The following is a 14,840-nucleotide window of genomic DNA, read 5'->3' on the forward strand; positions in this document are numbered from 1 at the left end:
TAATTACAAGAAAACTGAGATGGGGAAAAAGATGTACATGTGTGATAAAGAAGGGAGATTATATGAGAGATAAATAAAATTGGGTAGGAGGAAATGAGGTGCATCTAAAAAACTATGTAAAGCAATGCCACTGTAAACATGTTCTCCCGGAAAGTTGAATTAGACCATTAAAAAAATCCATTATTATGTTCATTCTACCCCTACGTGTACAGATACACATAAATATTGGTACATATATGTGTATTTATGTGTACATATGTGTGTATATATATATGTATTCACAGGTACAAATACACAATCTTCTATTATTGTTGGATGCACTGTTTGTTCTACAAGAGCAAAGCCTATGTCCATCTTATTCCCATTGTGTCCCAGAGTCTACATTGCTTAGCACATAGTAATTGCTTTTTTTGTTTTATTTTGCTTTGTTTTGAGATGGAGTCTCACTCTGTCACGAGGCAAGAGTGCAGTGGCACAATCTTGGCTCACTGCAACCTCTGCCTCCTGGGTTCAAGTGATTCTTCTGCCTCAGCCTCCCAAGTAGCTAGGACTACAGGTGTGTGCCACCATGCCCAGCTAATTTTTGTATTTTCAATGGAGACGGGGTTTCACCATGTTGGCCAGATGGTCTTGATCTTTTGACCTTGTGATCCACCAGCCTTGGCCTCTCGTATTTGAATGAGTAAAGAAATGAATAAATAAGATTTTGTTTCAGTTTTAAAGTAATTATTTCCTTTGATTCCATAATGTGATATGGAACTAACCCAGAGCAGTCTTGACTCAATTCTGAAATATTGTTGAAGGCCTAGCTACTGATAGAAGATATATAAAAAATACAACAAAACCAACCTTGGTGCTATGAATGTATAGCCAGATTCTTCAAAATTATCTGGCTTCAGGGTTTCCGAATCTGCAAAGATAATGTTACAGGATTAGATAGGTAATTCAGAGTATATATCCAGAGATTCTATAACAATAAGAAGGCATGAGAAACATTACCTAATAAGAAAAATTGAAAATAGAGTACTTACATCCTAAAATGGAAACATATCAATGAATATAAATGTCCTCAATGCTTCCCAATATAATAAAATTGTAACATGGATTAACTTCATAACATGGATCCCCACAGTTATTTCAAAGAAAATGCTATGTCTATAATTTTCTGATCTAACCCTACTATAACATCTTTTAAAAAGTGATTGATATATTATACCAGAGGTATTTTAAAGACCAATTATTTATATCAACAGTTTACCAATATTATGATACAAAAAACAATGTTAAAAAACTCATTAATGCCTTTAGTGAATTAATAACATTCCTCATATTAGGTATGAATTAGTAAGTGGAAGGATACAAAACAAAACTTAAGTCCAAGAAAAAAACTTGCATGTGAACCAGGTTGCATATGAAAACACAGCAAATTCTTTCTACCATTTTTTTGCTGCTGTTTCGAGTGATCATGAAGGAAAATTTAGCAAATGAGAAGCACAGAGGATAATATCCAATAGGAAGGAAAATATCAGTGGAAATGTCAAGTGTACTAAATAGAAAGAAATCGAGCAACAAGAAAATACTTGCCCTTCATTTTGCCCTTTTTTGCTGTGAAAATCCATCAGAAAGAGAAAGCAGGGAAACAAAAAAAAAAAGAGGGTAAAGCAAAGGGGGTCACAAACAATATTTTATTCAATGACTTTCTTGAATAAAAATATTGTGCATAGATCAAAGGTTCATTTATGTACAGCTGTAGTCTGGGGAAAAAAAAGACATATTTTGAAGATTGGATAGTATGTCCTGTCAATTATTACTAGATTACCCTCTCTGTACTGTGGTTATTTCAAGGGTCTGTTTTGCGAAGTGATTAATGCAGGTGTAATACCAATGACATCAGGCTATAAACATAAGCATTTACTAATCAAAGACTCACGAGTTATCCCCTCATTTATCAATTGAAGAACTAGCTCATGCAGAATTGCTGGTTGTGAAAAGACCATCATATCTATCTATTAAGTGAAAGTGGAAATATAAACGTACTATGTATAATGCACTATGAACACCAGGCCTGCTGAGGGCAAAAAAGAACTGACAGAGAAATGAAAGAAACCGTAGCTTACTTTAAGATCAGATGTAAAATATATATGTATATTTTTGGTATTGTTTTGTTTTTTACTTCATCCTCACAGAAAAATTTAAGGTTGTTAGCAATAATCGGCAATGTGCAAAGGATATGATGGTCATTTTACTTTACAAAATCTAGTCACCCAAACAAAATAAACAATAACTTGAAGTATGCACTAGTATTAATTACTCTACATTCCAAATGAGGCTAGAAAAAAATTAATCTATTTGCATTACTGAGACATTAATTTGGATTACGAAAAGAAAGTTAATTGCCAAACCAAAGCCAAAGACCAGTGCAATTTAATTTATTCAAAGTAGAAGAAGTAGAAGATGTGAAGCACAGTATTATTCTGGCCAAATGCAAAATAAATAAATAAATAACCAGAAAGAAATAAAAGCAAAGAAAAGGAAAAGCTTTACTAGCACAGTGCCATGAGAGTAGAGACTATGTTGGTAAGTAGCATGTGAAACATTTTGCTCCAGCTAGCAGACCCTTAAAACGACAGCAACAGGACACAGCACTGCAATGATTCTATGAGCACATAGCAAGGCAGGGAAGGGCGGTGGGGACTGCCAGTGAGACTGGAGTACCTGCTCATATTCTATCCATGTAGAATATTTCTTGTTCCTTGCATGTTTGGAATGGGTTAGAATCATTGCTGTAGATTTGGTAATAACACCTACTAAAATATTTCATAAGCCTTGGGTATTCCAAAATCTAGACGTATTTAAACATCTGATACTAGGAGATAACAAATGGACCCTGAAGTCACTTTCACAGTACTTACATCTGGCCTGAGTTATTGTCTCTTCTAGTTTGGCTTTTATATAGTAAAAACTGTAGGTTGGTAATACCAAGGCCAAACTGCAATAGAAACAAGAGAAGCATAAACACAAACAAACAAAAATGAAACATAACTTAAAAAAAAGACACATCAAGTTCATGGGAAAATCGAAAGATCTTCCTCATGGGAAGGAAAAGACATATTACTTTGACAAGAAAATGCATTCAGCAAATACAGTACTTAATTTCAGTCTTGCCATCTGGAGTCATCTAGCTCTCCACATTGTAGGGAATCAGAAGAGTCAAGTGGAAAATAAGCTCCTGAATGAACCCATAAATTAGCTAAGGAAGGAATGTCATGGCCCCCTACTGTATTTCCAGAAAATTATATTAAAGTACTTTGAATTTTAACAAAAAGTTGAAGAACATTAGGGGTATGTTTAAACAAAGTAAATATAAAATACCATTTGGACACAGTTCCTTAATGTATTATATATAATGTTAAAGTGCTTTCTATAAAATGGACACTATTAAAATACAAATGGAAGAGTTACTATTATCATTACTTTTTTTTTTTTTTTTTTTTTTTTTGAGACAAGGTCTCATTCTACCCTGAGGCTGGAATGCAGTGGTTTTGATCCTGGCTCATCGCAGCCTCAATCCCCTGGGCTCAATCGATCCTCCCACCTCAGCCCCCAAAATAGCTGGGACCATAGGCACATGCCACCATGCCCAGCTGATGTTTGTATCTTAGTAGAGACGGGGTTTACACTATGTTGCCCAGGCAATCTGCCTGCCTCAGACTCCCAAAGTGCTGGGGTTACAGGCATGAGCCACCACGCCTGGCCATTATTATTACTATTGAACAATGCATAAAGTCATCTAAAATATATTCTTTTGAGGGATTAAATATCCACTATTTTAAAACTCTAATCCTTGGGCAAGTTCTCTAGTGTCTACTCATAGGCAAATTCAGATTCCTTTACTGCAGTAATAGAAATTGTCTGCTCAGCTCATTAGTTTATACCCAATACTAAAACTAAGTCATAGTATTTATTTCAAGTTTATTTACTGTGACTATTCCACATTATTTGGAAGATTGTTATTAGGTGCAACAGGAAATGTATCTTGAGTTTTGTAGTTAACAAGAGCCATGGCGCTACTCTAGTCTTAGGGTAGATGTCCAAAGCAGAGGAGAGTTCCAGTGAAAATCTTAGGCCAAATTCAGAATGTTTTAGACACAAAGAATGTCAGACAAGCCGGCCATCAAAACTTGCCTTAATGACTGCCCAAAATAAAAAGCTGTTAGGCAGGTAATCTTACTTATTTTGAAATTGCCAGTTAATAAAATAAAATAATAAAACACTATTAGAATTGTTAAAGGATTTCAGAATTTTATGCACTTTCCAATAACACAACTGCATATGTGTAATTCTACTCTCACGCTAACACTCAAATGTAGGACATAACTATTCCATATCCACATGTGCTATGGAGCCACATGATCTTTGCTATGCTTTGAATATAGAAGAAAACTTGTGAACAGTGGGTTTACGATACCTCTAAAATGCCCAATCTAACTACTTTCCAAAAGCAGTACTTGTTTAATGTAACCCACTTGGTCACCTTCATCCTCCATTTTTAATAGCTAGCTCAAATTTTAGTAACGCGCAGGAAAAGGTGTGCATATCTAGGCTTTTGAGTATTTCCAGGCATGTGTAGATCCTTTAATTAATTAATTTTTAATAATTTCAACTTTGAGATTTAGGGATTTGTAGATCTTTTGAATCACTTAAGCCTCATGTAGCCCCAGTTTTGGGAATGGATATCCCAACGTCATTATATATTTTTATGGACAATATAGAATAGGGAAAAACATAAAATTTCAAAATTTCATTCTTATGACTATAAATATTAAAATTTCTATGAAAAGAAAAAATAGTTTATTTGCTAAAATTTAATTATACAATAAGGATAGCAAAATGAACGCATGCTTGTTAACTCCAATTCCCAAATCTTTCTCTATCATTAAGTAATTCATAGACTTTCCTTATGGGAAAAGGTCAGGGAAATAAAATGTTATGTAGATTTAATGAAAATTTCTATATTCATTTTATAGGTAACTTCCTTTAAGTGGAGGCAGAGATTAAAATTAAAATAAGCAGTGCAATCACTCTGACAGCAAGATGACCTTTCATGATTCACTTGCCATTTACAAAATGTACAGCAGAATTACTGAGCACTGAAGATTGTCTCCTACAAATTCTTCTCAAGGGAAATTAGGACATTTTTATTGCCCCATCAGCATTTATTGCTGAGAGAAACTTCTAATTAAAACTGATAACGTTATATCATACAACTGCTAAAGTGTCACTCTATAAGCTTGGGTTACATCTAATATACCATAAATATAGTGTGGAAACCCATGAGGAAGAAAACAGAAGTTTTAAAATTGGCATATCTACTATGCGTTTCGTTGGCCTGTAAGTCTTTGGTTGTTATTAATAGCTACAATCTGTTCTATAGAAAAACATAGCTATACTTAATTTAATTATGTCCATCTCAAGCCAAGTTAATTTTTCAACATATAGTCAGATAAGATCTTTATCAACATTCCTAGTCAAAGGTGCTGTCATATACAATGTTTGCTGTCTCTGTCCATATAAAACCGATAGACCAAGGCTGCTTTATTTCCTTCTAGAGATTAAAGTTTAATAAAGCAAGTGGCCACCAGATGAATAGTATAGCCCAGGCAGTGTTTTGTGGTGGACAGAAACATGGTTAACTGAGTTAAGTGGACTATAACACACTTTTCAACTCATTTATCTCCATAAAAGTAAATTATTCTCTAAAAAAAGAGAAAGCATCCTATTAAAATAATTTATTACATTTCAAAATATGGTACTTGGATCAAGACTTAAGGAGAGAGAAATCACCAGATGAAAATTTTGTATCTCATTCATGAAATCAAAACATATCATGTTTTTTTTTCTTCAACTTAGATGTAATATTTTGTTCTAAATTGCTGTTTGTGAATTTGTACAGTGATTCAGAAAAGTATTTCCAATGGAAATAGATTTAATCTGGCCCAAAGTTGGAGACTTGGAAAACGAATGTGTGAGGAAACATGCAAAGGTGGGAAAGTTGGGGCCTTGTCAGAGAACAGTGATATGTATGGTGATGGAAGTGGCAGAAATGACAGGACAGATACATTGGGCTAGAAATGTGTGAAGGGACTATCAGACTTGGAAGTTCAAATTAAACTTGATGATGAAAATGGAAGGAGATGAAAGTTTTGTCAACAAAGAGTGACATGAACTTGAGAAAAGAACATTCACCTGCCCACACTGTGTAGTATCACTGGGTGCATGAGGAAAAGAGGTTAAGCATAGAGGCCATTCGTGAGACACATAAAACACCCCAAAAGTGTCCTTATAACTGTAGGAGAGCCAACTATCACATTGTAAGGGTCAAAAGAACCCAGTTTTTCTCAGAATTTGTTCATCTAAGCAACAAAGGCACAGAATGCATTCTCATACGATGCCCTGATACTTTGTTTTATCATAAAATCATCTCTCAAGAGACAGACCTTCAAGACTTCCTCTCTTTTTGCACCTTTTGACAAGTTAATTCAAAAATTGAAAGGTGGCAATAAGGAAGAGGGAGGAAAAAGAGTAACTTGTGTATACACATAAAGATTGTGCATGTATAAAGAAATGCCTAGAAATTAGAGATAGGAAGCAGTTGATAGAAAAAAGTAAAATAATTAAAACAGCCATTCTGTTGTTTTGCAATATGCTCTCCTATTCTGTCTATTCCACATGCAATCCCAGGAATACTAAAGGAGACAGGTTCCTATGATAATAACATAGGCTCCCTATAAAAGCTTATGGGTATGTTCCGGGGAGTTGGTTTGATTTTTATTAGGAGAGAAATAGTTGAGTCCACCACAGCCTACATATTAATTGTATATTAATATGTATTTAAAGAGACTTCCGTACTTAAATATTGCAATGGAAGTTCTGTACACCACTATATGAATTTGAAAGGATGAGACAGATTGAAAATTTCTTCAGTTGGAAAATTCTTCCATTTCTCCAAATTGAAATTCTTCAGTTCTGTAAATATTTGTAGAGTGCCAACTATGTGCCACTGTCATACAAGCTGATGATTCAGAAGTAAATAAAGCAGGAACAATCCCTGCCCTCTTGGAACTTACCAGTGAGAGAACAGATGATAATCAGTAGAAATAAGTTTCTCTATATATGCTTCATGTGTGTGCGTGCATGATGTTAAATGTCAATAAAGGTTATGGAGAATATGAAGTGGAAGAGGGAGATAGAGTGTGGTGAAGCATTATACATTTTAAATAGGATCGTTGGAGAAGGCCTTTCTGAAGAATTAAAAGTAAGTAAAGATGTGAAGATGAGGGAATGAGCATGTGACTGTTTGGGAAAAGTAATTCCAGGCAGAAGTACTTTCATATACAAAAGTTCTGAGGCAGATGGGTGCCAGTGTTTACGTTGTGTAGCAAAAAGGACAGCGTGGCTTAACCAGGGACTTTTCAGTGGAGAATCTGGAAGATAAATTCACAGAGCTGATGGTGAGTGAGGTCAAATGGTTTACGCCACTGATGGCCATGCCAGACTTTGGGTGTCAGACTAAATGAGATAGCAAATTTACTGGTGGGAGTTGAGTAGAGAAATGAAACAGTCTACTCAAGGGTTAAGATCCTTCTTGTGATTGTGTTGAGAACAGAAATAACGATAGAAGATGGAGATACAGATGCAAGTCGTTATGTACTCTAATAGCGGGAGTTCTTTCTGACCACTTCGATTTTTCTCTGTGAAATGGAAAGCAAATTCATCACCTGAGCGAAAATGATGCGACAGTATTACAGGTTTGGAGAGTGAAGTGATTAAGAGTCATCTACGAGCGTCCTAAAATTACAGGATTATGGAGACTGCCAGCCACCACTAAGGCCCACTTGAGGTTAGAGGTCATGAATTTTAGGTGATATATCAGCTAGTGAGTATTTTACTTCAGCCATTTTTAGCTGTATGGGTGCAGTGTGGTGTGGCTAATAATTTGAATTTAACCAGGACTGGTATTTTGCCAAATTGCTATACGCCAAACTGAACTATGATGAAAGGAGTTGGTGGTGAGCACAAGACAGTGAAGGACCCAAGGAATTTCTGCTAGATAAAGAAGGGCATAAGGACACAAAGAGGACAAGACAGCAAAAAGGGAGAAGGGATTGATAGATTTCATGTCTTGAGTCAAGGATTACTGCAGTTGGGCTACTAGCAGGAGAGGATGGAAAGCTAAAATGTGGTAACCTGAGAGTTGGATGAAAAATTCTCATGTAAAGACTATGAAGGCATTGCAGACTCGACACTGTAAGAGCTGCAGAATATGATTTTAGAGTCAGTGGCTAAGGTAGGGGGGTGACAAGATCATTAGAGGAGAGGAGGCCAAAAGTAAGACAGCCCAGGTATTAGAAACATCATGTCAATGCTACTTAAAGTGTTTTCCATGGACCTAGCCAGTTTGCAAACTGTCTATTACCAGCCCATGATAGCAAAATACAGAAATTGGGAGGAAGTATTTAGAAAATTTTATAGCAATGTAACAAACTAATTTTATGTCTGTGAAATATAACAGTAAAAAGTTTGAGCTTATGTTTTTTTCTTTTAAAGTTTATTTTATTAAATAATTTTTATTTTTCTTTACACCAGTGTGGGTATGGCATCATTTGAAAAACAGTGAACTATGTGAATGTAGGAGAGAGTGACAATGAGCCAGGAGCCGAAATCTTTATAGGAATGAGAGGGACATGACTGTTAAGAAGGAGGAATAGCACGTGGTGTGGTTTGGTGGCATGAGATTCAAAGTTTGGAATTTTAGAAAGAAAAAAAAAAAACAGAATGAGTAATGAGGACACACTCACATCACCCTCAGTATTCTGAAGACCTCAGAGGATGCAGTGAGCTCAGAGGAGAGTTAGAGCAAGAAAGTGAAGGAAGTGTTGGGCAAGTGTTGAAGAATGGAGAATTACCAAGAGATTACTAGGTTTTAGGCTGTCCAACTTTCCGAAGCCCAGCCGATGGGAGGAATCAGAATATTATAGAACTGATACCCATGGAGGTAAATTATATCAACCAAACATTTTATATCAGATACTACAATGATGAGATAAGCTTTATATTTTAGTTAGTTTTCAACTCAAATGTACGCAATGTAAACTAAACAACAACTAAAAGAGGAAATCAGTGAACGTGAACCCTACATATTATTATGGGTATTTGTCAACATTTCCCATGTAAAAATACAAAATATATACATTTATATCACATACATTTTCATTTCTAAATTTGATGTTACTAGATTTTTTCCATCTTTTCCATTTTAAAAATTAGTCTATAAGTTTAGTATGTTTTCATGTTGGGAACTTTTCTAATGAAAATCACATGAAAATTCACTTGTGAAAATGCAGACTTAATATTAATCCATTGGAATACACAATACACATAAAATATAGTTCATTACCTGTAATCTGTGCCATTGACAGGTGTCCATGTGTATGTCCTGTTTCCTTTGTCAATATATCTCTAGAAAGAAGTTTGACGTGGTTATTATCACTTTACATTTTGTACGAATATATACGAAAAGTAAAGCCGTAGAATTTACTTATAAATTTTGTAGTCATTTAATACTCATCTTTACAAAGGTATGATCTATTTTATTCTACATTTATTTATTTTCTGTGTCTAGCAAAATTTTTATCAGAAATAAATGTAAGTGCAAAATCTTTATAGTTTATGCCAAATTATTTTCTTCAAAACATTGGAAACAGTATTTCCTGAAAAACAAATTTTAATAATGAAACAGGACTATGAATTATTTAGACAAGGCTCAGATATGTCCATACTAAAGTATGTTAAGAGTAATAGGCAACATCAGGACATTAATGCAGTGTGTCTAGATCCAAATGTATGATTAGCATATGACTGTTTTTATGAAGCCACTATTATAGCATTATTATGGTATCATAAGAGGCTACTCAGTATCACTGAAGGTTAGGACAACACCTAAATCCACGAGGGAAAGAAAATACAGAGCTAAGGAAGTTCATGCATGGCTATATCTTTTATACATTCTGTCTTCCATTAGGTATTGCGATGGCACATGTATAATTTTTTTTGTTGTTTTTAGACGGAGTCTCGCTCTGTCACCCAGGCTGGAGTGCAGCAGTGTGATCTCGGCTCACTGCAAGCTCCGCCTCCTGGGTTCATGCTATTCTCCTGCTTCAGCCTCCCCAGTAGCTGGGACTACAGGCGCCTGCCACCACGCTCGGCTAATTTTTTTTTTTTTTTTTTTTTTTTTTTTGTATTTTTAGTAGAGATGGGGTTTCACTGTGTTAGCCAGAATGGTCTCGATCTCCTGACCTCGTGATCCACCCGCCTCGGCCTCCCAAAGTGCTAGGATTACAGGAGTGAGCCACCGCGCCCAGCCACTTTCACATGTATAATTTTTAGTTTGCTTATTTTTGAGTTTCATTGTTCTCACCAAAACAGTAACATGTATTGAAGTATTTCTTGGGATCAGGCACTATGCTAAGCACCTGTCATTCTGTCACTTAGTCCAACCCCTGGAGTATATACTTTTATATCCTGCAATTTATTGATGAAGAAATAAGTGTTAAAGAGGACGTAAGGTGCTTAAGTTGGCAAAATATATAATGCCAAATTCATGTTTGTGACGACTACACAATGTATGTGTGCGTGTTTGTGTGTGAGCCATGTGTGGGGCGTATGTGTGGCAGATGGAGGGGGAAACAGGGTTGTGAAGAGGGCTTTGGACTAGCAATATTCTTAAAAGAATTAGAAGAAACAATGCTTACATATTTGTTACTACTCATATACTCATAAAAAAAAACAGGGCAAGCAAGTGCTGGTCTGCAAGTTATAAATAAAATACAGTATCAGAAAACAGTATCAGAGCAGAGAAATAAAAATGTAAGTTTTTTCAATATCAGCAGAAATTATAATCTTGTTCAGCCTTCAATTTGTAATAAAACAACCAAATGGACAATTTTAAACATTATTACTATCTAATTTTTTAGTCAAGAAATCTATTTTTCAACTGCTTTTGAAGTTTGGAAATATTCTCAGATTAGCTTCTTAAAAAAGTCGTTATTCAGTAAGTTTATCCTTACTAAATTCTACCATCTTTCAGTAAATTTTCTGCATGAAATAGTACAAATGAATTCTAGTTTTAGCCCAAGCATATAGTTATAAACAAAGGACTGTTGATGGAGTATGCATAATAAATACAAACTATTTTCAGATTCCAACCAGATTCACTTGGGCATAAGTAAAGTTGAAAAGTTCTAATTCTATTTTAAACTTACTTCAGTAGTAATACTAAAATCCATAAAAATACAGTATCATAAGGGTTAGCATATGTGCATTAAACATTTGATTCATATAATTTCTCATTTATTCTATACACTTACAATTTTTATAGAATAGTAAGACTCATGAAAGACATGACCATGAAAAAAATGTTTACAAATTAATTTCAGGCAGACTGTAGTGAAAAATATTCAATAAATCAGATGTAAAGAGAGGTGTAAAGAAATTCCTAGGTGAGGAATTTCAAATTACTTGCAACTCATTATGCCAAACATTGTGAAATGTGCCAACACTGGAGATTCCTAGCTCATCAATACAGAAAATGGTACAAGAAAGGTTATATAATTCCTACAACAACCACAAAAATGAACTTCAAAGTTAATAGCTAACGTAAGCCTGTGGAATTCAGCTACTTTGGCTAAACCGAATAACACTATGATGTGAAGGTTACTATAACATCCTAAATATCTCTGCCAAACCCCTTACACAGACCATATAGATAGAGCTTTTGAAAGATATCACCTTAAAATTAGAAAAATATGTATGCACAGGGTTGTAATTGTCTATAAAATAGTGAATAGTGATAAAAATTATAGTCATTCATAGAATAAATAATAACTTTTCTTGAAATACCAATATACACAGAAATCTGGAGTACAAGGCAACGTAGTAATTGAAAATCAGCAGTTACATCTATTTATAATAGTGTGTTCATCAGAGACATTTTAAAATTCTAAGACAGGAAAACATAGTCTTTAGGTGAATATTTGTCAAATAAAGTAATTTGCAATAAATTGAAGGGGGAAAATATCAATGGGAGTTAACAGAAAATTACTTTGTAATCTGAGAAAAGAATGTGCAAAAGTCTAAGTAAATAGAGTTGAAGTTTCAACAAAGACTGAAATGTAAATATACCTCCCTTTGTGTTCTGTAATAGGGACTCACAATGATATTAAAATGAGAAAGGCCACGTGCTAATGAAGGATCATATTCAGATCCTAGCTCACCTTCCACCTAGGGAAGGATCCGATGAGGAATTTCGGAGAAATGTAATCCAACTAAAAAGGATGAGACCGTGAGGAAAAGGATATAGGTTATACATAAAAGCTTAAATTAAATTTCCAGGCTCAAAAGCTTCTGAGACATATATTTTTCAAATACTTAAATGTATAAATGTCTGTATGTACTCCACATCTAATAGACATACTCCTCTGACTGATGATAGATATACTCCAATATGGTAATAGACATAAACCAATTATTTGTGGGGGGTAGTTGTGTTGTCACAGGATTTAATTTCAGATGTAAGTGCTGGGAAATTTTAAAGTGTGTAACTAGTAAAAGAAGATAAATCAAGCCAGAAACAAGTAAACAAAAAGCTAAAAATAAAAATAATTAATATATGGAACTTGATAATTAGAACAAAAAGACCAAATAAAACATATAGCTATTAAATATTAACTTCAATTTTGCAACACTGGCATGGTGTAAAACAACATGGCAAAATTATATTGCGTATTCTATTTCTCATAAAATACATATGTAAAATATAATTTCAAGAATATACTGTTAATGTATAAGAAAACATCAAGAAACCTAAAGCAATAGTATTTTATAAAAAGAAAAAGAGAGTTAAAAATATATCTTAGTGAAAATATCCCTCCAGCTAAGAAGTGCTTTAAAAAAGAAAAATTGTTTTCTAGAGATATCCCTATTTTATCAGTAAATAGTGGATTAACAGAAAAAAAGGACAAATTAGCAATATCAATTAATCTTGATACAATTTTTATTTAAGAATAAGCTAGAATCAATTCTTACCTCATCCTGAGATTTAACCAGAGTTCTGAATGTTTTTTCTCCACTTTCCCCATCAATCATCTTATTTCGAATCTAAGAGTAAACGAAACAACTACTTTATTCCAGAAACAAAGCTGACCTGCCAAAATATGACTATTAACATGGTAGTTTTTCAAGTTCTTTACCTTATTTAGAAAGAATAAAATAAAAATAGCGAGTTAGTTTTACCAGTATCTGCAGTTGTTCTCTGGGAATTTTTTTAAGTTACCATATTATAGTCATTTTACATTATTTTAAAATAATAAAACACCCTTAATGAAATATTTTCAACCCATTGGTAGTTTTTGAAACATAATAAAATGGTCAATTATGTTATGGCTGGCTACACTGGAGTGGAAAGTAGTCATTGAAACATAGAAATGTATATGTACAGAATTACATATAACACGGAATGCTTCAAATTTCTGCCTTACACAATGAGTTTCATGTGAGAAAAGATTTTTTAAGAGGACTCAACACTTTTTAGTTTGTAACTCTTATATCTGGGTACAAAAAAAAATCTAAATAAAAGATAGAGAAAACTATAAACACCTATTTGGATTTAGGATAATAGAGTTGAGTCTCCTTCAGTAGAATACTCCAAATCCTTAAAAATGTGCAAGGTCGGCCAGGTGCAGTGGCTCATGCCTGTAATCCCAGCACTTTGGGAAGCCAAGGCAGGCAAATCGCCTGAGGTTGAGAGTTCAAGATCAGCCCGGCCAGCATGATGAAACCCCATTTCTACTAAAAATGCCAAAATTAGCCAGGCATGGTGGCAGGCGCCTATAATCCCAGCTACTCGGGAAGCTGAGGCAGAAGAAGAATGGCGTGAACCCAGGAGGTGGAGGTTGCAGTGGGCTGAGGTTGTGCCACTGCACTCCATCCTGGGTGACAGAGCGAGACTCCATCTCAAAAAAAAAAAAAAAAAAAAAAAAAAAAGTGCAAGGTTACATTATCCACTAAATATTCCGGTTGACTGGCAATTCTCAGAAGTTTCCTCAACTTATTTTGTATAACTCAACCAGTGATTTACATTTGGCTTCGGGAAGCTGCAAATGATACGTAAACAAATTTGGTGTGATTAAAGGAATAATTTGAATTTGAAGAATACGAATGTTTGATGTATCTAATTTAGTTCGAATATTTGGGTCTTAAAGGAAGGAGTAGATAACAGCTTCTAATGTAAGTTGAGTGTGCACTTATGAGGAGCTCAAAAATAATAAAGACTTTACCATGAACCAGGCCTTTTGCTAAGTCCCTTCTATATATTATTTCATTCAATCACTATTACTGATTGATTTAGAAGAAACTGAGGCTTGAAGAATCTAAGTAAGATCATTTTGGTCACTCAGTGGAGTAAGAGTCCAGACACCAAGCTTGTCCCCATTACTTTACCTTACTTTATTATGTCAAGTACTTTATAACAAACATTATTAATCACCTAAACACCCTAACACAAGGCCACTGTCTAGGGTAATTATAATAAATCATTAAATTCTATTGTTCTACAATTAAAAGGCACTGTGACAAGTTATAAAAGAAATGTGACGGCATTTGCAAAGGAGTTAATCCAACTGGAAAAATTCTAAAAATCTATAATCTAGAATGCAAGAGCCAAGTTCTGCTACTTATTAGCTGAAGAACTGTAGAGAAACTATTTGACCTCTCTGTACCTCAAA

At 34.4% G+C, this 14,840-nt stretch overlaps 1 protein-coding gene across 4 annotated transcripts in view; it reads right to left on the reverse strand.

Annotated features, from left to right (window-relative positions):
* CACNA2D1 (calcium voltage-gated channel auxiliary subunit alpha2delta 1) overlaps positions 1–14,840 on the reverse strand; it is a 504,363-nt gene that overhangs the window by 36,599 nt on the left and 452,924 nt on the right. For 2 of the 4 annotated variants that reach the window (XM_030822005.1, XM_030822007.1), the window contains 5 exons: positions 13,144–13,215; positions 9,458–9,519; positions 2,913–2,989; positions 1,585–1,605; positions 850–910 (listed from right to left, as the gene is read on the reverse strand). In XM_030822005.1, coding sequence (XP_030677865.1) covers positions 850–910; positions 1,585–1,605; positions 2,913–2,989; positions 9,458–9,519; positions 13,144–13,215 — 293 coding nt within the window. The remainder of the gene's footprint in view (positions 1–849; positions 911–1,584; positions 1,606–2,912; positions 2,990–9,457; positions 9,520–13,143; positions 13,216–14,840) is intronic. The other 2 variants (XM_030822006.1, XM_030822008.1) reach the window with 2 other exon arrangements.

This window comes from Nomascus leucogenys, chromosome 11 (assembly GCF_006542625.1).
Source record: "Nomascus leucogenys isolate Asia chromosome 11, Asia_NLE_v1, whole genome shotgun sequence".
Lineage (NCBI taxonomy): Eukaryota > Metazoa > Chordata > Mammalia > Primates > Hylobatidae > Nomascus > Nomascus leucogenys.